This window comes from Colletes latitarsis, chromosome 3 (genome assembly GCF_051014445.1).
Source record: "Colletes latitarsis isolate SP2378_abdomen chromosome 3, iyColLati1, whole genome shotgun sequence".
In the NCBI taxonomy this organism is placed as follows: Eukaryota; Metazoa; Arthropoda; class Insecta; order Hymenoptera; family Colletidae; genus Colletes; species Colletes latitarsis.
Window position 1 is genome coordinate 43890510 of NC_135136.1, and position 18029 is coordinate 43908538.

The window sequence follows — 18029 nt, forward strand, 5'->3', positions numbered from 1 at the left end:
GTACGAATCCCTGACGTTAGATGGCGATACTATATCTTGTCACTTTTTAGCGCCATATTCAAATAAGCTTATCATTTATTAATTACATTAAATAATGTATAGAAAAGTGGTTGAACAACTTAAATAGATTCGAATAATATTTTTAACTTTCGAATTTATAAAAATGAAGGAATTAATGGGAATGGTAGAGGAGAATATAAATAAAAAGCATGGTAAGTATGTTATATGGGTTTGATTTTTTATTGATATAGAAATAAGGATTGTTTTACACTGTTCTAATTCTATTTTACAGAAACATATCTTGCAATCTTGATACGCAAATTGAATTTTAAAATAATCAGCTATGAAGTAAGTTTATTAATAAATTGGGTGACATTGCCGCTCCATGAATTCTACTTGCTCTTTGAAACAACTGAGCTTGCTGTTGACATCGTACCCACAAGAACAATTGTATGCAACTGTTTGTTGAGATTTGTAAATGCATTAAAAATCTTACCTGAGCTTGACGGACCGACCAGTTCAAGTGCCTCGTAATAACATCATACTTTTTTGAGAGAATTATTTCCTATTTTATTTAATCGTTTTCTAGTCTCGGATAACACTTGGTTTTTTTTCTGCTATTTAACTAAAATATTCAAAATATTATTTACATGTATCGGAATGAATTGTTAGAACATAATGAGATATATTTAGTAAATAATACTTTAATTCTCGAGTAATCTGTTTTCTATACTTTACATATCATCGTGACTTATTGTTAGAACATTGTTATTTTATACCGATTCGTGTAATATATTGTTCAGGGGTTAAATATCTCGAAACGTTAAAGTCCTTCCTGCCTCTTATGCTAGAACCGTAAATGTGACAAGTTTCATTTTTTTTACAGTAAAGATGTACCTAGATATTTTGAATCGTTGCATGTCTAGTTTTGTTCGAAACTTTATGATAAAAATATGTACATTAGGTAAGAATAGTGATTATATTTTAAACTTGATCGATGAATGTGAGTTTAACAATGTCGAAAGTGCAGAATTGCAGAATTTATGAAATTACACATACACGATTCTGGCACAAAGGGTACGACATATGCATAATTTTAATGACCAGATGGGCCGCCTTTTTTAAAAAATAGCAGTATGCTTATCTTATAGTATAGCCAGAAAAGTCTAGAAGGCCCCCAATACACGGATAGACCGTGTAAACGTGTTGCGTTGCAATAAACTAATCCGTTGATTAATTTTCTAAAAATGTTGGTATAATCGGTTAAAAAACAGGGGGCTATACGATACCTGAAGCCATTCTTGACGCACATGCGTGACTAAGGCGGCTCATCAGGTCACTATGCATAGAATGCGATATAGATAAATGATTCTGTGCATCTATGCTAAGCTACGCACCACAAAAAGGAGATGGGAAAGTTGAAAAGCTAGGTGACTTTCCCCTTAAATGGTCAAAATAGATTTAACCGTATTATTTGATCAGTATAATTGCGATATACGACACTTAAATTTGAAAGTAAAGCATGATATGGATCTATGGAGAAAGCAACAAGTTATCAGTCGATCGTACGTATGTATGTACCTACTATGTTGTCTAGAATCCTGGGAGTTGCCGACAACCTCGATCATCGCCGGAAGTAGTATGTACATACACTGTTCGGCGTAAACATAAAATTTGCCCTAATTGGGGGTTTGGTAACAGTTGCGGTTCGTAAATTTTCATCAGAGTTTGTCACCTAGCACTTGGATAGTCAGTATGCTAATATTAATAATCTCTCGTTACATAGTTTTGAAAACAAAAAACTTTTTTCTTTATTTTCGTGAAGGTGCGAACTTTCAAATTAAGACGTATAAGTATCCTACGATGCGTTGTCGATTACAAATTTAAATAAGGAATACGTCCAATGAGCTGTATTATGCGTGTTTGTTTACATTCAAACGTACATTTGATCTTTGATTACAGATCCATTACCGATTTACACAGAGTTCATTTCTTTGCGCTTTACCATCGTCACTTTTTAATTTTTTTATGCCTGCAGAAAATTTTTTGCGTAATCTCTCAAGTAACATCGAACGACCGTCCGAGAGTACATGTATGTAAGTACACAGATTCATACCACTCATATGGACTCGTGTGTCAGTCAGTCCATTGATCGCATGTCTACGATAACTTGGTATTTTTCCTTCTTCATTTTTCACATTTTTTCTGTCGCGAAATAATTTTCGAGACCCGAACTTAAACCTATGTTAATCGTATCGTTATTTCGATCATTGCACAAAATAAACCCTTAACTACTTTGTACAAATACAATATGTATAACTCTATGCGAAAATTTGGTTTCGGTAATAGAATACTAAAGAATTCTATTTGACTAGTTTTGTTTTATGCATCACTAGGTTCTGTTTCGACTGCGGATTCGTAATTGTTTCAAGAAATCACGTTACCGGGAAGTGCAAGAGACAAATACGCGTTAATTATATATATATATATACATATATGTATATGTACATATGTACATATACGTATATATACACATATACATATACATATATGTTACCTAACTATAGCTTTTTCGAGTACTTATTTATTCGCACGTTGTTTCGTCGCTTAAAACTTTATGACAATAAATGTCTTGAATCGACTGCACACATAAACGAATCGTAGTATTTCGTCATCTTAACAGTATTTATCTTTTTTTTTCTTTCAGCAGCTTTAGTGTAAGCGGTTCCCTATCGCGCGATACATCCAGTAAACAATAATTCGAGCAATATATTTACCTTTCAGAATATAACTGTTACTTGTATCGTTATGAATTTATTTGCCATCGTTTCTTTGACATTGTGGTAACAATTGCTTGTCAATTATGATGGTGGTGTGGTGGTTTTTCAAAGAGATCTATTTGTTGGTAGAGGGGAGAGAGAGAGAGAGAGAGAGAAAGAGAGAGCATTCTGATCAACGATGACAATTCGCTCACGATTCACGTTAAAAACTTTATATAAAACACAATAACGTGTTCGTTATATCGGATCTTTGATATCGATCGTGCTCTTTCGAGTTCTTCTTATTCGTACAATATTTTTATTTGAAAAGCCCCAGAAAATATTCAACGGAACTGGCACCAACTATTGTTCTGCTGCTATTCTAATACGAATAATATCCATCGACAAAGAAACATACTTAATTTCTGTAGATATTTTTTAAGCGCAAACAACAAGACTTCGATGTTTTACGAATCAAGGATAAGAGACCCGGAATAAAGTGTAGAGATTTTCTTACTGTGAACGGAACTTTCCCGACAACTTTTCTACGATCGATCCGCTTCGATCTTGTAGCGTAGTTGTTTGGTAACGTGCACGATTTACACATCAATAATATTTTTCATATTAACAGACACATTTATAGACTAGGAAGTGTAATCTTTCAAGCACCACCAGTTTACGTAAACGCCACTTTTCAATAAAATTCTGCATCGAAAATAAATAATGCGCAGACGATCAACGGATAGAATCAGAAAAATGTGTAGATTATGGGACGCGGAAAAAGGATGAAAATTTGTCATAAAGACGTAGTAATTTTTCCTAAACGTGTAATATCTTACCGCGACCGGTATTGCTTTATCGAAGAAAACAACGGTTTCTCGCGCGTCGTCAAGACTTTTCCTAGTTTCTCTTGACCAAAGTTTCAACAAGTTTTCCGTGGCTTACACACTTGATTCGCCGATAAACTGATACTTTCTTTCACCTACGTAGAAAGAAGTAATAAGATTCGAGCGAGCAGATTACGAAACTCTGCAGATCGTAATCGAAACAAACACTTGTTTTCCTTCCCGTAAGTGCTGTACCTCACGATTCTCTGCTGGCTATTGTAGTATCCGGTATGGGACGAAATCTGCGACATCTGCAGTTGCAATTACACATGTACATGACATGAGAGTTGGCGAGATAATCCAGAAATATTTTTAATTACCTAGCATTGTTTTCTGCAACATGAGGTGGCAAGGAGCTGGGAGGTGGCGGAGGTTGAGCATTCGGAGGGCCACTGCTATCGGAATCGTTATCGCTGCTCTCTTCCGTCCGTTTAGCCGCTTCTCCCAAGAGATGCGAAGGTACGCCTCTAGGAGAAAATCTAGACAGTACTTCGGAATTCGGCCTGATTCTGCGTTGCGGTCTTTGGAATCGCAAATTCAGTTGACTAGTATCCGTTACGTATTTCTCGCTTTGTCTTCGACGACGTAATGCGGGCGTGCATCCAGTTAAATTTTCATCTTCCGTCAGATTAGCCGACGTTAGAGGTGAAAAGGTCGGTCGTGCGTCGGGCAAAGTTGCGCAGCGTCGTAGTTCCCGGGCCTCCCAATGCACTGTCAAGGGTTTGCCTTTGATAGCTAAAATTTGCCAATGTTAGTATTGCTACGAAGCTATAACCGGTATTAATCGCGACAAATCAGCTTCCAAAATAAATACGATAAACGATGAAAGCGCAACACCTCGCTTTCCATTCCACCTCCCCCTTTTTCTGTTTTTCTATTCTCATCGGTTATAATCGTAAGAATACTAGACGCTTTTCTTTTTTTTCCAACAATAATTGCATGCGAGTCGAAAAAGAAAACTGAAAGATAATCGAATAGCCTGCAATTCTTGGGCATTACTGCTTACTTGCAATTTTTATCGAAAAATTTATCTTGTATTTTTTATGTTTTCTGTGCGTGTGTGTCGGCGTGTGCGTGTGCGTGTGCGTCGGCGTGTACGTCGATGTGTCTATGTATACGTTTACGTGTATGTACTATCAAAGAAACCAAACACCGTATGACTTTTTATCATAATTCGAACGGTATCGTGACATTACTACTTGCCTGCACAGTATTATATTTTGTAATCTCTTTGTGGAATGATTTTGTTCAAGTTACGATTCACAAGGATTCATAACGTTACGCGCGAAATACTTTCAGTTGGAACACGTTGCTCTTATTTTGTTAAAATTTCACATCGTCGTAACGATTCCGAATAACGAGCATCGGAAGATAAATCGTACTTTGTTTGCTTGAATTTCATCAGTTCCAAAAAAGTTGAATTTTTACAACTCGTCGAACAGAAATGGTACAATGTTAAACGCCGCATAAGGATTCAAGGGAGAATCGTAACGTTTACGGTTTAAGCTAAAAAAAATCTTACTAACTAGCATCTTTTTCCCTGGTTATAGCCGCGGGTGTGGACGATTTTTCTATTTCGTTTCCCAAGCAAGTCCTGGTATTCTGAGTATTCGTTTCCGGAGTGGACTCTGATAGCGAACATCTAGGACTTTTAACCGGAATCGGTATTTTACTGATAGTATTATAAGTCCTACAAGAACCATCCTTTTCTTTATTGTCCTTATATTCACGAAGCGGTACTATGTTCGATATAATGGTCGAGGCAGTGATTGTACTGTTCCCCTTATGCCCGGCACCATCGACAGGTACCCGATTTTCAACGGCATCATCGTATATCGATGGTTCCTCCAATCCTGGATTAGGACTAGCTGGACTATCCGCTGTACCGTTTGTCATTTTTTCTGTTAAATCAGATTAGTGTTACGTATTAGTAGTACGTACGTAATTAAACTAAATCCCATAGGAAAGTCGCGATAGAGAAAAACCTTTAATTTCGAACGGATAGGCAACAGTGTGTAAGAGGAAATAAACATTTCAATAAAGAAATGTGGAAATATTTTAAATAATTGATACCTACTTTGCAACGGTTCCCTATCGGCGGTGGTTTGAACAACAGTAGCACCACCTGTCGCATCTACTACCCTTATCTCCAATCTTCCCGCTACTGCTTCTTCTTCTTCTTCTCCTCCAGGCGTACTAGGCATCGTATTAGGTGGCGAGAAAGCAACTGCCGGCACACTGGCTCGCCGCGGCGGAGGACTTTCTCTTGGTTCGTCGTAACGCGTAGCAATGTTTCTCATGACATCGACTTCGTACAACAAATCGTCAAACGCCGCTTGTTGAACCTGTTAATCAACATCCACACTTTCGACATACCGATGCATTACGATATTCATATTATGGATCGGATAGATTATTTACGAACCAACGGTGCTTCAAGGTAAGCACGAACATGCGGGGCCAAAGCTGGAACGCTCCAAGCACGCGGGAGTGCTCCCTGAAGGTCGGGATATTTCTCAATACCGGCGATGTTTAAACATCTGTGAAGAACTGTAGGCTTCGGAGAATCTTCGCTTATTCGAGATAGGGCAGTCGGTATTACTGAGTGCTGATGAGACACAACCGACGCGGCTGACTGAACCACCATTGTTTTCGCATCGACAGACGCAGGCACTGAAGATGCGGTTGTCACAGCATCACTGACAACTGTCGACTGTATAGAAATTTTTTTTAAATACATCCTGTATCTTTTTTTCAAGGTGTTCACCATTCAACACCATCCAACTCGGAAAAGATAACCCAGACCTAATCACCGAACAACACACGTTACACGATCTTTTCGATTGTTCGCGTTTCTTTTAATTTTATTTTCAAACAGCATAAAGCATGCGTTATTCTAACAACTACGATAAATTAACTGGAAGATATCATCTCGTCTACTAAATACATGTGCCTCGACAAATTTTTGTCGCGCGACGTTTCGCAACTTCGGGAGGCGATCTAGAATTAATTTCTACTTGAAACTAAACATTTCACAGAGCAGAGACGGAAAATGGACAAAAATGACGATACAAAGTACAGAAAAATGTAGAAAGTTTCTAACGACGATAGATAAGGAGGTCGATTTGGTTCTGTGGCAGGTAACAGGCGCATCAAACGAGGACATCGATACTGGCCAGATGCGGCTAGAATATCAAACATATTCGTAAGTTTTCTGCATTCCAGATCATTCGGACAAGTTTCTTAATTTATTTAGTACGCATACACACGCGCGCCGCGCACGCATATACAGCAAAACCTTCGTATCCGCATGGTTTCGATTCGACGCAACTCCGCAGATAACAACCAACTCTATCTATCGAATTCTATCTACACAGGGAATCATCCATCTATGGATTCTCTGTATGGAAAGAGATTTCTTTTTCAACGTTTCTGCAATTCGAAACATTTCAGAAAACTTTGTTCTTCGTTTCTTTTCACTATAACGAACCTCGGAAACGGAGATTTCACTGTACAATAATAACTTTTTTTTTTAACGAGGCCTCCATCGACAAATTGCTATTTTTCATTTTCGTCTTATTTTGACCTCTAGAATCCCCTATTAAAATTTTTCCCACGGGTGGCCAAAAACACCCTGTATACGTTGCCAAAATGGAGCCAACTATTTCGATGTCATCCTGTATACAGAAATTATCTTCTTCGAAACATTGGAACAATTCTGGGGGGAGAACAAAAATATTCCGAGGTCGAATAAAATAAGAACCATCCTAATACACACGCGCTAATACGCGCGCGCGTGCACGTGCACGTAAAATCAAAGGGATGAAATAGATAATTGTACGTTATGTATATCACCGGATTTAGAATTCATAAAAAATTCAAAGATATTCTCAAAAGATTCGACTTGACCACCACTCCTTCCTCTGCCTCCTCTCTTACTCTCCCTCACCATCAAAAACGATCGTTGCAACTACTGGAAATGTTTACCTGCGGAATTATAGCTGGCAAGTTGGATCCTTTGTGCTCGGGACTCTGCAAGTTCTCCCCTTTCCATTCGTTGTCGGTCTCCTCGGATTCGTCAAACTGTGACTTCCACTGAGAGGCCAATGTCAAGCCACCTCCGCCTTTAGTTACTTGTTGTAACGCCGATACATTGTCGTCATCTATCTGCGCAAATTGAGTGATAGAGCAGTCTTTTATCGCAGCACGACTGGCTCTTGCCTGCTGCCGCCCGTCTGTCCTTCTTCGTGGTTCTCTTTTCAGTGGTTCTCTTTGCTCTGTGACCTGTTATGGGACAAAAATCATTTTTCCAACAAAATTATTCTACACTGATTCGATCGAGTAAATCCAGTTTTCGCACATACGGGACTTTGATTCCCAACGTATTTTGTGTTAGTAACGTCGTAGGAACAATAAGAGGCATCGACTTCGGTCTGTACACGAGGACTGGGTGGTTCGCCGGGTGTTATTTCCGGGGCAGGCGTTACCCGTAATCGAGCAAACGTTGCACCACTTGCCGATTTCCTTAATGGCGCTCCAGCATTCGCACCAATTTTATTGCGAGGAACTTCTGAAGCAGAACGAGCAGATGCCATCAATGCATCTCCCTCATTGTCGACTGGTTTTTCCGCTGTCACCACACCCGTTTGCGGTTCTGCGGCCATCGAAACTGCACGCCTTTTTTTAGGCGAACCTATACATCGACAACCAAAGAAAAACAGTCAAAGAAGAAGAAGAAGCATAACAAATATTTTTAAATAAAGAAAGGAAAAAGAGAATGATAACCTTGCGTCGTTGGTGGAACAACAGTTTGCTGTCCTGTTTGTTGATGAGTATTATCCATCGTAGGTATCGTGGCATTACAATTTTTATCTCGGCCATGATTGCTGATGGCCGATGTAAACGGCACTGCAGACCCTTCCACCCCACGTTGTTTGTTTTTTCTGCATGTACTTTCGTAACCCATTTGTGCCTGAAAAAAGAAACAAAGTAATAATACTAAATAATCGATCGTACTAGATGCATTATAATACGTCCAGCGTACGCAGTTTATACACCAACAAGTAATCTCTACGCAATTGTCGGTCCTGTGCACTGTTACCGTTATCTCGTCTTACATCTAACTCCTTTCTGTTGTCGGGTTCGACGTTTTCTTGATTGTTTGTGTCAACGTTTGGTGTAGTCGGTGGTTGATTGATTGTGGTCGCTGTGGTCAACATCGGAGGTGCAGTAACCGTAGGTAAAGATCTCGTAGTCGGTAAACTTTCGTTGGCCATCAATGGTCTTTCCCAATCGTAAGGATCGTTAGTTTTCACGCCTCTCCGTTTCATACATCGCTCGAACAAGCCAGCTAGCATTGCATAGTCCGGTTCAGCTGCATATTCCAAACTCTACAAAGAACATTCAGAAAAAAAGTTTACAACCTACCCGGACGAATTAATTGGAGAGGATTTTTATTGAAACGTTGCATAGAATAATTTCAAGTTTCAATGAAATATTACTTTTACGTTATTTCGCAGTCGCATACCTGAATATGGTCCAAAAAAACTCGAAGGTCTGACGGAAGATGCTTCAAAAGTAAACGATGATCGTACTTTTCTTTCATAAGGCCCACCTACATCAAAGAAAACAATGTATTATCGTCTGAATAAAAATTTGTTTAGACATTGTGTAATTCGTAACTCAATTACGTATCTACCTGCTCTTTATCCTTTATTTTTCGCCACGGAAGTTGACCATTGACAAATTCCACTAACATATAAAATAGTGACCATAAATCATCGTGCCTGCCCATTTCTTTATTTTTATGTGCATTCACAGATGCATAACGTACGGTGCCTCTGAATCCTGCTGCACTGCGAGGAGGTCGCACTTCACCGGTGCCTGTTGTAAATTGACGAGCTAGACCAAAGTCTAACATGTACACTAGTCTCGAATTATGTGGAAGTCGTCCGATCGAAAAATTTGACTGCAAATATAATATCGTCTCTGAAACGAGCCGTTAACAGTTACGCGATTAATTTATGAATTCTATCTTTACGCAACGTCGATCAATCTGCTTTTAAATAATAGGCGCGTCTTGGATCATAGTAAAATATAAAAAAAAATGTTGCAATAAAAACTAATCGAATGAAAAATAAATTTTAGGAATGAATCGTCGAAATAATGAATAACACCGAGAATGGCTACCAATCAACGATCAATATATCAATATTGGTTATAATTTGAAAAATAAAATTATTACACGCACATTTTTTCATTATAAATTAATTTTCCAATCAAACGTAAATAACGGGGAAAAAAGGACAGAAATTACACTAATTTTGTAACCTAATGTTTTCTGCAGATCGGCTAGCACAAAGAAAAATCATGAAATAGAGTAAACTTACTGGTTTAATATCTCTGTGCAGAAAGCCTACTTGATGTATACTTTCTATCGCTCTAAGAATTTGAACTCCTAAACGAAGAGTAGTGGACAGTGAAAAAGCACCTCGTGGCTGGGCACGACGTAACTCGGCAAGATTTTTGCCTTGTAATTGCATTACAACATAATTGAATCGATCATTGCGACCGCAACCAATGAATCGACACACGTGCTCCTTACCTGCAACAAACAAATACATTTATGAATGAAAAAGCACAAGTAGTTTGAATAAATTTCTATTTCTTCTTAAATGGATTCGTTCGTTAGATAATTCACTAGTGTAACAAAATTTTAACAAACCCTGAAGTTTTTTCAATACTGCTACTTCCATCTTAAGAACCTGTTTCGGTTGACGAGCTGATTCAACTTTCAATGCAACTTGTTCCCTTGTCATTAAATCTAGGCCTTCGTAAATCTCACCGAATCCACCACCTCCTATTTTTCTAACCTACGAAATAACAAGGATTAGTTGCACTTTTCGAAAAACATTTACTTAAACTTACTAGGAAGGAAGCGGAAAAAGTATAAAATTTAAAACGGTAAAACCGACTCACAACTTTCCAGCGTTCTTTGACCACATGGCCAGGCTGTAACAAATCCTCACTCGTCATAGTTATATTATTGTTCTGGTCCGTACTTTCGTCGCCTACATTCCTCGACAGTAAATTGGTAGAATGATCGGGATGCCTGAAAAGCACGAGCGAACACTTATACGAGGCTCGTCGAAAGTTGGAAAAATTACTCGCATTCTGGAAATGTTTAAGCCTCTATCGGCTTCTTGTTGGTATACGAGGATCGAATAAGAATTGGTACGAAGGTAGAAGAACGGACGAATTAAATCATGGCAACGTTAGTAAACAGAGCGAGAAAGCGGCCCGGCACAACGAGCTTAGTAGCTGTCAACGTGAGACAAGCGACACGCCCCGAATCTGAGATAGGTTAGGTTTTTAACCTAAAGCGGTGTATTGCGATAGCAAATTGGTCGATACTGGACGCCCTGTGTTAGGCAGCCATGATTGCGTGCAAGCGAAGGGTGCAATTGGTACGAAGGGGACGAGTGTCTGCTCTATCCATCGTTAAACGATGTTTCACCCGCCACCAAGTGTCACATTTGGTTATCTCTTTTTTCGCGAGTTTATTCGGAATATTCGCACCCTGAATAGTAGTTTCGAGTCGCTAACCTGCGCTAACTCGCGTTAATCAACACGAGCACAACCGAACAAGGCCGAGCCAAGCAATTGAACCAAGAGAGAAAGCATCGCTAAAGAAAAAAAATAGCTCTGCTCCCTTGGTTTCAATACTTGTTGTAATTGCAACTTTTCATCATGTTTGTGCAGTTTTTCCTAAATCCTCGCACGCACACCGACCGTTCCACATAAATAATATTTTATTTTTACTAACAATGCCGTTCGCTAATCGTCGATGGCGTTCCTTCACAATGTGATCTTCTCTCAGACAGCGCGTAGTTCCGTCACGATCGCGCACTTTCCGTTCGCATCTCTCATTTTCCCCTTTTTCTCCGATACTTGGTATCACTATTCTTTCCCCTTCCAGCTAGTTTAACTCTATCTTCTCCTCACCCTTCCATCGTTCTTTCTCTCCTTTCCTTTGCTCACCCTCTCCCACTCGCAACCAACCTTACCCTTCTCCCCCACTCCCACTCCCACTCCCACTCCCACGCTGACAACCTTACCCCTCTTTTCAACTATTTCTCTCTCCTGCGCGTTACTACGATTGTTCGTAATTTTACTTTTTCTGTGTTTCTATTCCCACTGCTCGGTTTACCTCCGTGATCACTTTCTTCGCGACGACTAAGGCGTATCGAAAAATATCCGTGGTGGTAGCTGTACTACTTGACGTCAAACACCGATGGAACAGCCATTTTTCGATTTCGTACCATGGCACTCGTAATGCCTGTAATCGCCGCAAGATAGCGACCTGAATGCTCGATCGATGCCCATGTACCTTTCTCTCTTTTCACACCAACGTCTGAAATACTTCACGGTCTAATCAGTTAGATGCAGGCGTTGTAGCCAGTAGCATTCGATAGATATTTCGCTGTCCTCGACTCTTCCGTCACTTTGTTTTCTTACACGTTTCATCACGTTCGTTCGTCGTCTTGACACGTTCAACACGACAGTTTATTGTTAAATAAAATTAATTTCCATATCGCACACATCATACGCATATTTAATATACCCTATCATCACGCGCATTAATCGTACGGTGAGCAATCGCGATTAATTTACTTTCATTGTTGGTACGATTTCAAATTTTTTATAATTTCGACGAAATCATCAAGTATCGACATAGCGAAACATTGAAATATACCAATTATCGGCTACCAACCAGACTAACAGAATCGATAAAATGCAAACTTTGTTAATAGATCTGTTTATTAAAGCTTGAGATCGTTACAATTAGAGCCAGGTTTTACGTTCAAATACAGTTTTATAGTATGTATTTGCGTAAAAACGCGACGATATTATTCTGACAAAGAGAATGCATTTTAGGCTTTGCATTGGAGTAATTACTATAATTGTTGGAAATTATAAAAAAGAAGAAACGGAATTTCGTATGTAGAATCGCTCCTTAAAGTTTCTATATTTGATTCCCAATGCGTTAACTAACTTGAATATTTATCTACGATATGATCGAAATATAGTATAATTGTACTCGCACGTATGTATAATTGAATTTTTAAACAAGTTGTACAATTTTTTAGCAGATTGAGAATAAATGAATAATAGATTAAGAGTTTTTGGCGCTTTTCTAAAGAAATTAGACCAAGATGATGCACGCGTACGTTTGGAATTGATTCGGATACAGGTGAAACTTGGTAGAACAGGTCGAATAAAATTATCACGTAAAAAAATTATTGGCACGTTTTGGCACCGTGACACCGTTTAACCCGAGAGGTTGAAAAGAAACGTTTCCGAGTAACGTCCAAGGATCCACGATAGTTTTTATTTAAAATTGCAAGACGGTAATGTCTCGCCGTACTTTTCGTTTATAATGATAATAGGTAGTATTAGTAATGGGTAATGAAATTTCGAAATGCTTAAATTACTAACTCTATTCGCCAGAGGGCATAATTTAAGTTTAAACATCTATTTTTAAACGACCCCACTCTGTATGTGTATACATATAATACGCAAAGTATACATCTTTCTCCGCGCCAAGGTACTTTTCTAAGTAGCACCGTTGCCTCGTAACTTTTTAGCACTTATTCCTGAATCGATCGATCGAATGTCAATAAACGGGGACTTTCGACTCGTATTTCCTCTATTACCGAAAACTCTTTACGAGATAAGGGCCTAAAAGAAATATATGTATACATATAGGCATGTAATATTGGTGCACGCTCGTGTATGTACCTACGTAGTGCAGTATATTAAAATTGCATGCACAATTCGGCATGCGTCGAATGAATAGATAAGTAGAAAAAAGAAATTAGTTGATAAAGGTAGCAATCGCAAAGAGAGAGAAAGAGGCAAGGTTGGAAAGTCGAATCATGGACTTTAAATATCTCGAAAAAGATAATCATCACGTACCATTTCATTGTTCCGAACAAGAGAGGGACTGGACGATAATTAGAGGCAATGAAAAGATCGTGCCTAGTAGGAAGATGGTTACACGAGGATGACGTAGAGTAGAATGATTACGGCGACTGCGGTAGCGGTGGCGGTGGCGGTGGCGGTGGCGGTAGCGGTGGCGGTGGTGGTGGCGGTGGCGGTGGCAACAGCGGTGGTGCTGGTGGTGAATCGGCGCGTCGATCAAGATCGAATACAAGGTACGAACGAACGGTTCGATAAGGTGAAGAGAATCGATATAGGTATACTATCGTGGACGATTCCACGATCCCTCCCATGCAGAGCACAATAAACAACGATCGAGTAAAATTTATTTCCCGATCCAAAGAAGAACAAGACGGATTGGTAAACGAACCGGTAACCCAAGATCTCTCGAACGAGCCAGAGCAAGAACACGAGTCGTCGCGTTCCACTTGCATTGGACTGACACGACCAGCGTGATGTTCCTTTTCTTCCATCGCCTCCTTTTCTCTCTCTCTCTCTCGTCTCCCTCCACTAACCGCCCGATCCCATTCAACCGAACCGATCGCGGACACTGTTTCTTCGCGTACAAAAGACATTGTACACACGTTTCAGACCTTGATTCGTATATGTATACCTCACCTCACCGCCGTTACACTGCCACCCGATCACCCTCAATTATCCACTCTTCGTCTCTTCTTCCCTGTTACCATTTACTAACGCCTTTGCTCGATCTTCGATACGTTCGACAACGATTTCGCTCAGTTGGGTTAATTGTTGAGAATTCTTGGTATACTACAGCGTCTACAAAAATCAAGGGTCGCAGTCAGAGGTGATTAATCTCGAGTTCTAAAAGTGAGATTGTCTCGAAATTCTCGCAGGAATTATGACTATATTTTCCGTATCCCGCCTTCGCGTTCGGCAAAGTTATGTTATTTCGGTAAAGTAGCCTCGGGCATACTTATTCACCCACTCGATTCGTACAGGTTGACAATGTCACAACTTTACAATGAAAAGCTTTTCTTCTCAACTGTCGAAATATTTAAAAGTCATATAATTAAAAGTTAAAAAAAGAACGACAGGTAGCTGGATTGCACTACCGATTACATGCGAGTTAATAATTTTCACCTTCGTTTCATGCTTCTCGGCGAACATCTATGTACTCCACCTTACCGTTAAGATCAGATAAACGATAGCACGACTGCGCCAGAATCGAGAATAGCATCGGTCAGACGAAATACCGGAATACCAGACGTTTCAACGAATACTGTTTATGGAATATAGTCCATATTTGTATACATAGACGATGATATGCCTAAAAACAGATCGTGCGATTATTGTGTTCATCACATCGATGCCGAAACGATAAATTTATGGTTCTTCTATTCGTTACACCATCATACATTTGTAAAATTCAAATAAAATGAGTCTTTCATGAACCATCCTTTCTAACCAACGATATAATTTCATATACATACATATATTTCAGTTTGCTTTTTTAAAATAATTAAAATTAATGAAAATTATGCATAAAATATATGCAATTCCTTGATTGTATGAATCGTAATTTAACCAAGGTTGATATACAAAACAAAACTACAATATGTACACGTACAATTCATATGTATCCGCGCAGATACTTTTCTATACGTCTATACATATGTATACGCACACTCGAAATTCACGACATCCAATTTTTCATTTGTTTCTTTTTCTCTTTCCTTGCTTCACTGCTTATACGCGTATCATGTAATAGAAAACGAAATGAACATCATCTGTTAAATTCACTAAATGTACATACATACGTAAGTAATGAGTATCCACTCCGCGCTCTAACGAGATAAAGCGCAAGTAAGTAGATAGTTAGATGTATGTATATGTAGAACAGCTGTTCGATGCGCGCGGCTCGTAAATTTATAGGAGGTCGCTACATTCGTCGACCTTACTTTGACTTTGTCGAGTCAAAGCATATCGATGATACAAGATTTACAAAGGTAGTCAAGAATTCTGTGACTAGGTCGTACGCCAAACACGGTTCATTACATTTAGGGAACGTTATTGATGTATTGCAAATTAAAGGTGAAATAGAAACAAGGTCAATATATTTAAATTTCAAAGCCATGGCGTTGAACAAGCTCAGCATCGATAAAGTGGATCTTACGGATAAACGTGTTCTCATACGGTACATATTTTTTAATTGTACTTTTGAAAATTTTTATTTAACTTTAAAATAATTTTTGTGTAAAACGTGTATCGTTACACCATAAACCAGAGTGTTAAAAACTGATCGATCAATTTACAAACGATACGTAAGAAGAAAAAGAAAAAGTTCATATTCGTATTGGCATTGCAGGGTGGATTTCAATGTGCCATTGAAAGATGGTAAAATAACAAATAATCAGAGAATCGTTGCTGCGTTAGATACGGTCAAATATGCTCTTGAAAAAAAAGCAAAGTCGGTTGTTTTAATGTCTCATCTGGGACGTCCTGATGGGAAACCGGACATGAAATATACCTTAAAGCCAGTCGCGGAAGAATTAAAATCTTTACTAGGAAAAGAAATTTTATTCTTAAACGATTGCGTTGGACCCGAGGTTGAAGCAGCTTGTGCGAATCCTGCATCTGGAACTATTATTTTGCTTGAAAATTTAAGGTTTCACGTGGAAGAAGAAGGCAAGGGAGTCGGACCAGATGGGAGTAAAGTAAGCAATTTGTATAATCGTTTCCTTTAATATCCATATAAATGGATATATTTTTAGATTCTGTTATAACTTGAAACTCTTTTTCTCGTAGATAAAAGCAGATAAAGATAAAGTTTCAGAATTTAGAAATTCATTAAGGAAATTAGGGGACGTATATGTTAACGATGCCTTTGGTACTGCCCATCGTGCTCACAGCTCTATGCTCGGAGAAGGATACGAAACAAGAGCAAGTGGTTTCCTTTTGAAAAAGGAATTGGAGTATTTTGCTAAAGCATTGGATAATCCGGAAAAACCATTTTTGGCAATACTAGGAGGTGCAAAGGTCGCGGATAAAATACAACTAATTAATAATTTGCTGGATAAAGTTAACGAAATGATCATAGGTGGTGGAATGGCATATACTTTTTTAAAAATGTCGAAAAATATGAAGGTACGCGCAACACACCGACATCTTGTTTTACTCCTAATGGTAAAATTTAATGTGCAATGTTTTCGACGTTAGATCGGTAATTCGTTATTTGACGAAGAGGGCTCAAAAATCGTTAATGATTTATTATCGAAAGCTGAAAAGAATAAGGTTCAAATTCACCTACCTGTCGATTTTGTTACTGCGGATAAATTTGCGGAAAATGCAGCTGTCGGTTCGGCTGACTTAGAAAACGGCATTCCCGACGGTTGGATGGGCTTAGACGTTGGACCAAAATCGAGAGAATTATTTAGCGGCGAGTCTCGGCATTCTTTTATTTCCTGAAATGTATTTTAGACAATTTAGATACAATTACAAGAATATTTTTTCTTCTACAATTTGCAGAACCAATCAAGAGAGCAAAAGTCATTGTATGGAATGGTCCAGCAGGCGTGTTTGAATTTGAGAACTTTAGTAAAGGTACAAAAAGCCTTATGGATAATGTTGTAGAGGCAACCTCACGAGGTGCTATTACCATAATTGGAGGCGGTGATACAGCTACGTGCGCTGCTAAATGGAAAACTGAGGATAAAGTAAGCCATGTAAGCACTGGCGGCGGTGCGAGCTTAGAACTTCTCGAAGGAAAAGTTTTACCGGGAGTCGCGGCACTTTCTTCGCTGTAATTCCAATCAAACTAGCAACGTCTAGATTCAGAAAATTTAGTTGCTATCTAGACTTTGAAAACGTTTACTATGTTCAATTGTCAGGCTGGTATTTATATCTAATAATTCTATAGTGACAGTCGTATTGTTACAATCTTTACATAACAAATTTCCGAAATTGAACAAATTTACGTCAATCGTGTATATCGCAGAATATGTCGATATCGATGAAATAGTTTCTAATTTATCTGGATGCATCGAAATAACGAATGCTACCACACGTTACCTTTTCGTACAATTACTTACCATTGAATTTTTTTCAAATCAAACTGTATCAAAACCATTGTGTAATATTTTCAAACTGCACCGTACAATTAAATAGTTGAACCGTGAATGTCGTAATGACTAAATATCTACCAATAATTATACGAGTAACATATTATGCATACGTGATACAATGTAAACGTACCTTCTGTAATAAAGTACTCAATGTAATTATTTAAATACTTGAAAAGAATTGTTATTGCAAATTTTCTGCAAGTTTGCATTAAATTTCTATTTAAAACGACTAAATGTTTTTCCTTCACATGTAACAACGGTATCGTATTGTGTCCGAACGTACGGATACAAAAAAT

At 38.5% G+C, this 18029-nt stretch overlaps 2 protein-coding genes across 11 annotated transcripts; one reads left to right on the forward strand and one right to left on the reverse strand.

Moving 5' to 3' along the window:
* Positions 1-1783: 1783 nt before the first annotated feature.
* Positions 1784-15046, reverse strand: Asator (tau-tubulin kinase asator). Of its 9 annotated transcripts, none has more exons than XM_076762543.1 (15): positions 13625-15046; positions 10625-10757; positions 10371-10518; positions 10036-10250; positions 9345-9614; positions 9174-9260; positions 8764-9036; positions 8432-8618; positions 8011-8339; positions 7634-7930; positions 6072-6359; positions 5724-5991; positions 5173-5547; positions 3967-4381; positions 1784-3897 (listed from the first exon to the last, which is right to left on the reverse strand). In XM_076762543.1, exons 1-15 carry the CDS (start codon positions 13630-13632, stop codon positions 3843-3845), a joined length of 3348 nt encoding a protein of 1115 aa, XP_076618658.1. In that variant the 5' UTR covers positions 13633-15046; the 3' UTR covers positions 1784-3842. The 9 variants fall into 9 exon arrangements, with proteins under 9 accessions (XP_076618658.1, XP_076618660.1, XP_076618659.1 ...); XM_076762545.1 differs by lacking the exon at positions 13625-15046 and adding an exon at positions 11856-11980; XM_076762544.1 differs by lacking the exon at positions 13625-15046 and adding an exon at positions 11472-11716.
* On the forward strand, positions 13755-17911 carry Pgk (phosphoglycerate kinase). 2 transcript variants are annotated; one of them, XM_076762552.1, is made up of 5 exons: positions 13755-13863; positions 15978-16326; positions 16418-16756; positions 16829-17048; positions 17138-17911. In XM_076762552.1, exons 2-5 carry the CDS (start codon positions 16093-16095, stop codon positions 17413-17415), a joined length of 1071 nt encoding a protein of 356 aa, XP_076618667.1. In that variant the 5' UTR covers positions 13755-13863; positions 15978-16092; the 3' UTR covers positions 17416-17911. The 2 variants fall into 2 exon arrangements, with proteins under 2 accessions (XP_076618667.1, XP_076618666.1); XM_076762551.1 differs by lacking the exon at positions 13755-13863 and adding an exon at positions 15546-15806.
* The last annotated feature ends 118 nt before the right edge of the window (positions 17912-18029 follow it).